The sequence below is a fragment of the Psittacula echo genome (assembly GCF_963264785.1).
Source record: "Psittacula echo genome assembly, chromosome: 4".
Classification (NCBI taxonomy): Eukaryota; Metazoa; Chordata; class Aves; order Psittaciformes; family Psittacidae; genus Psittacula; species Psittacula echo.
The window spans coordinates 51,618,585-51,627,441 of NC_137738.1; the positions used below are offsets into that span (position 1 = coordinate 51,618,585).

Here is an 8,857-nt window from a genome sequence, read left to right on the forward strand (position 1 = left end):
GCTCTTGATTAGATGCTGGGTTTTGGGGAATGCAGATTTCTGTATTTGCATGTTACAATTTAACTCCTGTTATCCAAAGGATCTCTTTCTAAGTAACAATATTATTTTTGTGGTTCTTACCTGGAGTGGCTTCCTTTGAAATCTGTAAACATGCAGCCTCTTTGACTTGACTCTGTTGCTTTTGGAAGCTCATCTTCCATTGAATGTCCCAGTGTCTGGGGAGTAGATGGTGGAGTTATCCATACTTTCAGCTCCTATTTATTCTTGGAGACCATATTCCTCCTAAAATGGCTCATGTCTGTCTAGCAGTTTCTGTTCTGACATCTCTGTGTTCCATCTCTGCCTTCAACTCTTTTCTTGTTACTACATCTTCCTTTTTTTTTGATCCAGGACCCTACTTTTCAGAATTTTGTCATTAACCACATGTTTTTTTTGTCTTTCTATGAAAATATGACTTTGTTCTTTCTTCTGCATTTCATTTGACTCTGGGTGATGTGCAAAAACATGATTGAGCTATGCTATAAATGGTTGTTTAGAGGTTTCCTTTGAAAAGTGTATCTCTTGTTGTTTAGGTCCATCTGCTCCTCTCTGAGAAATGCCAACCCAGAAGAACATTAACTCTTGCTCAAGAAAATAATCTGTAATTAGGAGTGTATTTTTTGATGTGATTTCGACCCTGATCCTTAGGGTTTCATAAAATGTATTGGAAGATCTGACTGGAGGGCAGCAAAGGCAGGTAGGTAGGTGGTGGTAAACGTAGCATGTGCTGGAGAGACTTGAGACTTTCCCTAGTGCTTGATTCTTGGCTTTTGTTGCAAGTAGCAGGGAAATGGATGTGCTAAGAGTGTTACAAAATAATTCAGTAACTATAAATAAAATTGCATATAATCTGTAAGGCAATTTGAAATGAGCTGTGAGAAAAGTGAGCTCTTGTCTTGGTTAGATTTCTTAGGCTGGCATCAAGCCTATTCCTTTGACATGGAGTTTCAGAGCGTGCCTAGAACGCTCTGAACTTGGGAAGCTGGTAGGATTTTTTGCATTTTGGTTCTTGGGTATCATTTTATTTTATTTAAGCCTCATGTAAGGAAGGTACATTGAGTTTGGTGTTTGGGGATTTTTTAATCACCGAGAGGATTTGAGATGGGTGACTTTCTGATGGGCTTATTAAAATATAGCTGGACCTAATTCTTTCAATTTGCCTGTAGTAAAGGTTGCATTCCTGTAGTAAAGGTTACAGATTAAAACTCATAGACAGGAAAAATCATTAATGTGTATGGTCTTCTCTTACCCTATTGACATTTGGGATTGCAGAGCCACTTCGTGCAATTGTATCAAAGATATGTACGAGGAGCATAGTTTCCCCAAACTCTTTTAAACCATTTTGTCTTCATTTTTACATTCTTTAGTGGCTACCATTTAGGCATCTGTCAAGTGACTCTGACTAAAGGATTTCCAGAGAAAGCAAAGACTTGGGGGTTTATTTTTATGACGTCAATGTGGATGGACTATCACCAAAAGCTTTAGTTTTAACGGTTTTACACTTTGGAAGTCTCACTTCGTGTTGCCACAGCTCCGAAGCAGCAATTCCTGTAATGTCTAATGGTCTTATTCTTTCTCTGCATATAGCAGAAACAGGAGAAGCTCTCCATAAGAGAGAAGATTTGAGAGAGGAGCAAGGGAAATTAATACCAGCAAGCTGTGCTGGGAGAGCATGGGACAGTCATGGCTAGCCAATATTGACTGCATCGCTGCAGTTCAAAAATCTGCTAAATATAATTAGCAAGGAGTTATTGATTAAATGCTTAATCAGAGCTTTTTATCCTTTAAAGTCTATCCAGTTAATCAAGTGATATTGAAAAATAAGTGAAATTATGACTACCTCTTCCCAGGATGAATCCACTTGCTAATATATTCAGTGGATTGGGATGGGGGGTGAAGGGTTGGTGATAGTGTGTAGTGGGATAACTGAATTTCAGAAAAATCTTTAGCTCTTTTGTTTAGCAAATGCCTTTACAGAGTGCCTAGGTAATTTGATGGTGTAGTGATAAAGATAGTGATGAGACACTGCACTGGATAGGCAGAGGCAGAATAATTAGTCCCTACTTGGTTTTTGAAGGAGACTATCTTATTCTTGAGGGTCTAATTCTAACAGCATCTGTCACAAAAATTGAAGTCAGGGCTGGAAACTATGCATCAGCAGCTTTGCTGACTAGCTAAATTATTTTAGTGTAGTACTGCATATTTCTTCTGCAGAATATTCTTCCCACAGTACCTTGCTGCTTCTGAATTTATTTTTATTGCAAAAATGACTGGTTAATGCAGTTGGTTTAAAGTGAGTTTGTGTAATAACCACAGAAGGCTTGTTTATTGGAATATTGAGCAAGGCTAAATCTAGGTGTTTGGGGTTTTTTAATTAAAAATAAACCCCTGTACACTCTGCAATTAAATACTGGTGAAAGTATTCCTAGCTTTCCAAGTAAGATCTATGGTCCTAAAAATATTTTGAGAGACTAAATACTTATACAAGAAAAGATGTAAGTATTAGAATACAATGTTGTCTCATAATTAACTATCAGTATCTAGGTTTCCAGGTTAGGTCTCTGCAGGCATGAAATGCAGTCTTAATTTCAGTCAGCACTCTTAATTTCAGGCTTTCTGTGGCTTTGTGAAGGTGTCAGTGTGGTGGTTCTTTTTTTCAGAGCTATACTGAGGGACTACTTTTGCTGTTAAAAGATTCTGGAGAAAGTAGGGATGAGATTTGAAACAAATTGCCAAGGAGGGCTCATATATGGGGCCTCAAGAGTTTGTATTTTAATGCTAAGGAAGTTCTGCAGTTTCTTTTATTTGCATAACATCTGTCTGCATAGTGGGGGAGGATAGATTTTAGACACATTAAATGGGAAGCTACATGATATCTGGTGTATCTTTCTGACTCTAAGATTTGGAATGCAGGTATCAGAGGTGAATTGAGCACTAAGTACATGTTAAATCTTTGCAGGGCCACCTGCCATGCTAAAAAAATGGGGAGAAGGCAGTGAGCCTGGAAGTTTCCAAACTGCAGTGTGTACTACATGAACTGTTCAGGACAGTGTGCAGTAGAAGCAGTGCTTGAACTACTTGTGCAATGGTCCTTTCCCAAGCTGAGAACCAGGTGCTGCAGCCCTCTGTGATGCCAGCAGCCTTCCTCCATGGTGTGCCAGCCTCATGCCAGCTAAGAGGAAAAGATTGCAAGTCAAGAGCTGTGTCCTTACACGACACTGAATCAAGCAGGGATGGGAACAGAATCCAGGTTGCTGACAACACGTTTAGTGTTTTAGGCATCCATTTTTTACATCATGGTTTTCAGAAGCATTATGGTAGGAGCTTTTAAAATGCATAAAATAGAGGATGGTATTTGTCCCTCCCTAGTAAACTTCATTTGTGCCTTTGCCTTGTCAGAATAGTGAATATAATTCAAACCTCGAGGTTCAGGAAGTGATGAGGTAAGGGCCAGCACAGATCTTAACATAATCTAAATGCTGCCCAAGGAACTGATTTTACCTGTTGGGACATCCAGTTCAGTAACATCAGTAACTATAAAAAGGAGGTATGAAAAGCTGCAAAAATACATTTTTGTTTGTATTTGCACCTTTTATTGTATATGCTCCAGCTTCAAGTAGCTGGGAAATACTTTAGCAAAGGGAAGCATAGCTGTTAGCTCACAGCAAGAGCCACCTTTGAGGAAGCAATTGTACCTATTTAAGGGTAGGATTTGTTCGGTTGCTTTGTGAGTGGCAAACAAGGCTTTCTCCTCAAGTGTGTTGCCAGTGATGTGATGAGATGTGACATAGCAGCTGGTAGTTTGTGGGTGAAATGAGATGTCATGGGGTGAAGGAATTCTCCAATCAAAGGTGGAGGGTTTGTAACATTTTGTGCATCTGAGAACATTTTAATATGTACAGCACAAACATTTGCTGTAGCTCCTGTTTGCTTTAGATGACTAACCCAAAATTGGATGTGGCCCACGGTGGCTGTGCTTTCCTCCTAGGGGGGTTGTGGTGCTTGTAACATGGAATTATAATGTTCTTAAAGAAGGTTTCAGCTGCACTTTGATGCTTCTATTCCCTTAACCTCTTATTTCCAGTTTAAGTTGTGAGGATTTTGCTGCCCTTTATGTTTCCAAAGGAGGTTTCTGTGCTTGTAAGGTCTCCAGTTACTTTGTACATTAATTACATTTAATAAATATTTTTTTCAATATTGTCATGTAAAAGACTTTCTGCTTTTTTTAGGCAAGGAAGGCATGTGTCTAGGAGCCCAGTGGTACAACCTTTCCCTGGGATACAGGAAATGCAGATTTTAATTCCCTTGACCTGGAAGACAAGGCATACTCAGTCAAGTCAGGGTTTATTTTGTGTTCATCTACTATTCTGTCTCAAGCAGGGCAGGATTAGGTGAATAAGGTATAACAGCTCAGAAATAGGATAGTGCTTCGGTCTTCTCAGCTTTTTGATGTCTGCCTCATTATGTTTAGTAATGCTTGATGTACTTTTCTTACATAAATTCATCTAATGGGAGATCAGCTCTGTCACGTCCTAGAAGGTAGACTCAATTCCTTTCATAAAATAAAAAGGGAAATATTTATGCGAGATTGTAGCTGGTGATGTTCAGAGGCTGATTCCAGGCTAGCTTGGCAGTGGCATCCACCTCGGGTCTCCATTGCTTCCTTGGGCATGGCGAGCAGTATAGCTAACAGAGAGTGTGATGACTGGTTTCTGTAAGAAATGGTGTGACTTAGAATCATAGAATGGTTTGGGTTGGAAGGGACCTTAAAAGTCATCTAGTTCCATGCCTTTCTTAAGCTTACCGAGTAGTCAAGGCAGTCCAAGACTACCTTTACACCTTCCACTGACCACCATGACAGTATTTTCTGTGGAGCTTGCTCAAAGGAGAATTGTAGGGAAAGGTGAATCCCAGTGAGATTCTGGAAGCTGCAGCCTCACAGCCTCTCTGTGGATTTAGCTGTCAGTCATTTATTTTCCTTTCATCATGCTCAGTTCCATTTTGTGAGAGGGAGGTGAGGACTCCACAGGGTAGCAGAGCCTTTCCCACATACTAAATGTTTGCAACTTTTTCCTTGTTGGTGCTGATGGGTCAGCTGTGCTTGGAATGTAAAATTTGACTTCCCATGAGAACTTCGGAGTGTGCTGACCCAGGTTCCCAGATAAGTCCATACACTGCCCTCCAGATGTCCACTGAAATGCCTGTCCTTAAGGCCTGGCCCCAGGTGCCTGGGACAGTCTGAGATTCAACCTTACTGACCTGCAGCGTCTGTCTTATGAGACTGCCTACAGGTTGTCTACATCAAGATGCCTAGCTGCATATGACTGCTTCTTTTAAAATGCTTCACATCACTCAGCGCAGCTAGAATTAAACCCTTAATAATGTTTTTGTTATTGCTTTCCCAGTGGGACACTGGGTGCCGGCAAATTGCAAAGTAAGCTGAGATAGTGAAGGAGTTTTGGAGTCGTTGCAGGGTCTTCCTCTTCGAGATGAGAGACCTGAGCTCCCTGGGATTTGCTGGGTTTGGGAAGCACTTGTTCATGTTAGCTAAATGCCTGCAATACATTGCTCTCTTCCTTTTGTCACACAACCTTCTTCCACTATCTCTACTAAAAGGCTTTCATGCAATCTGGCATGTCAGCTGTTGCCTTGTGCATTGCGTTGGGTCTGGGATAAAGTGTAAGCTCTTCAGCCGTGGAGCTTTATAGTATGTCATGGATGCTGATGGTGCTCTGGTTAAGAAAAAAGCAATCAAGCAAACTTACAATTAGCAATAACTAAGTAGATTTGGGAATTGTGAGTTCTTACAAGTAGCTGCATTTTTTAAAGGTTTTCCTATTCTTTCCCCTTTTAAAGCTGTTCATCTTGGTATTTTCACTATGGAAAACTGCATTGTTAGGAAACAGACTTCTGTGTAGGTCTCAGTATTACAAGATTTATCTTCAGAAAGCCAATTAGTGCTTGAAGTAGAAGCTAATCTACTTCACAAGTGTAATTTGTCTTACAAACAGCAGCAAGCAACCATGCTGCAGAGTACCATCTTAAGAAAAGGCAAGTCTAGTTTGTTTCCATACATCTATTCTGTATGTTCCTATTTCTAGAGGCTTTTTCCACTAACCTAATGTGTGTGTCAGTGTGAACACTGTGTGGAGACAGTACAATGCTACAGCATTGCTCCTCCAGGGAGAGGGCTTAATCAGCCCTAGGGTGAGTTGTTAAATTAGGGAGGTGACAGACTGTAGAAAAGAAGCAAAGATGTGAAAACTTTGAAAAGAGGAATGTGACTCTACCTTCTGTAGGGGAGCGGTTCTGTTACACACTGTAAGCAATAGATAAATAGAAAGCAATTCTGTTATGTTATGAGCTATGAGTTGTTGGAGTGAGCAGTTAGAAACCAAATTCACATGGACTCTCCAAAGTATGGAACAAAACCCAAATCAACTGTGCTATAAATAAAGCACCAGGGTGCTGACAGAACTTCCCCAGTGCAGATCAGTAGTAAGATCACGATCCATCCTTTTGAGAAATACGGTTTGTGCATTAGTATGCTTGAGTTTTACTGAAAACCCTGTTGTTTTAGGCATGAACTAGCAAGGCAGTGTTGGCACTGTAAGTGTAACGTGCCCTCTGACTGCAATTCTATTTTCAAATGCAACTTAGAACCGACTACAGGTGTCAGTGTGGGCACTGTGCATCTTTACTTGTGGCAGCTTATGTATCTCATTTTGAGGAGGGTCAAAAGCTGCAGGCTGAGGCACGGGATGTTGTAATAACTAAGGTACTCCAGCTCTGGCTGTAACCAGCATGCTGTCAAGTTGTACCATCAGCTTTTGGGGGCAGAGGGGAGGAAAAAATAGAAAATTGAGTGCCGTTGAGCTGAAAATGGAAGTTGATGCATAGATTGATTCTGTGTGTTTGTTCTTCATTGACAGATTGATGACACCTGGCAGTGAAATTCGATTTGTCCATAAGCTCATGGGTCTGGTGCCAGGCTGGGGAGGAGGTGCTCGGCTGGTGCGGATCGTCGGCAGCGGAGCTGCCCTCCAGCTCCTCAGTGGGGCTACCAGGGTGGACCCCGAGAGGGCTTTGCACCTTGGGCTCTCGGAGGAGATACTCTCATCCTCGGATGAAGCTGGAGCATTAGAAGAAGCCCGAGCCTGGCTAAGTCAGTACACAGAGGGTCCAGCCAGCGTGATTCGGGCTGCAAAAGAGGTGGTGACAGTGGGAAGAGAGCTACCGCTGGAAGCAGCCCTACGGACAGAGAAGGACATTTTTGGAACCCTGTGGGGTGGGCCTGCCAATTTGCAGGCACTGGCTAGAAGTCCAAAACATAAATGACTGTCAGTGCATAAGAAATGTTCCTGTCCTTTTTGCAAACAAAGCTTCCGCTAAAGCAGGCATTTAACTGAATCATTTAAGGGCTTCATCATTTAAACTGACATTAACATTCCAATTGTTCACATCAGGCAGACATATTTGGTGTGCAACCACATAGAAATCCCCTGCAGATTCTTTGCTGTCCTAATCATTCACTGAATGGAGATTAGTGAAATTAGTATGTAAAGGTAAATACAGTGCTGAGGATAGAGCTATAATTCTTCTGGAATGAGGCTGAAGATTATTTTCTTCAGAGTTAATTTTGTTTTTCTAACCGGTATGGAAATAAATTGCTTGAAAGATATGAGATGTACGTATTTGCAGAACAGGTGCATCTAAAGCTGCAGAATATGAGTTTCCCCACATGAGACTAGTGTCTTTAAGCAGCTTGGAAGTGATGGTAACTGGTGAGATAATAGCTTTTGTTTTTTTCATTGTCAGTCCTTTTTATAATTGATGAGAAAGTATCCAAGGATACTTAAATTTTAATTATTTTTACAGGAGAAGCTCTAAGTTACTGAGAAGTTTATAGCCCTCATTCACTGACAGTGATTCAGGTCTTTAAATGCATTTAGGTGCCACCTCACTGTTTGAGGAGCCAGCTACCTACATCTTCATCTGCACATTCCCATAGCCTCCACCTGTGCTGCTGAGCATGTACAAAGCTGCTGACCTCATTCTTTACAGAGAATCTAGCTGGAATCTTGGAAGCCCATGATGTAGTATGCATCCAAATGGGATATCCTTGACTGACTGAGTGGTCTAAGTACTCTGGCATTCTAGAAGGATATATAGATCTGTCTACCTTTTTCTTCAGAGTATTTTTACTGGTAGAGCGTATTTGGGCTGACCAGATTTGGCACTCCACCTCCAATTCATGCCAGTGACTGTGCAAATAACTAGATAACTCAGTGATTTTAGAAATCAGAAACTGACACCAAGTCCCTACTTTGTTAGATGAATCTCAAAATGAAACAGGAAAGTCCCTCTCTGGATTTCTTGTAGGCCCCCTTTAGGTACTGGAAAGACTAAGTTCCCCCTGGAGCCGTCTCTTCTCCAGCCTGAACAAGCCCAACTCAGTCTGTCTTTATAGGAGAGGAACTCCAGTACTCTGATCATCTTCACAGCCCTCCTCCGAACTCACTTGAGCAGGTCCACATCCTTCTCATGCTGGGGGACCCAGAGCTGAATGCAGTACTGCAGGTGAGGTCTCATGAGAGCGGAGTATGACTTCTACAGTGTGGCAGTTGCAGACAGCGAGGTAACTGTGCATACATTTGAGAATCTTGGGGCAGATCAGTGATGGGAATTAGGCCTGGATTGCCTGTTAAGATTCTGCAGCTTTTGAGCAGATGCTCTGCTCTGCTGGGTATGTTTCACTATATGGCTTTCACAGTGGGGAGTGTGTATAGCCTGAAGCAACCAAAAGAAATGCTTGGGA

The 8,857-nt window shown here is 41.5% G+C and overlaps 1 protein-coding gene across 1 annotated transcript in view; it reads left to right on the plus strand.

Annotated features, from left to right (window-relative positions):
• The window catches only part of ECHDC1 (ethylmalonyl-CoA decarboxylase 1), a gene marked incomplete at its 5' end in the record, with an annotated part of 28,092 nt that extends 20,621 nt beyond the window's left edge, over positions 1-7,471 (plus strand). Inside the window, one exon of the mRNA XM_080616065.1 lies at positions 6,972-7,471. Coding sequence (XP_080472191.1) covers positions 6,972-7,377 — 406 coding nt within the window. The 3' untranslated portion in view covers positions 7,378-7,471. The remainder of the gene's footprint in view (positions 1-6,971) is intronic.
• Positions 7,472-8,857: the final 1,386 nt, after the last annotated feature.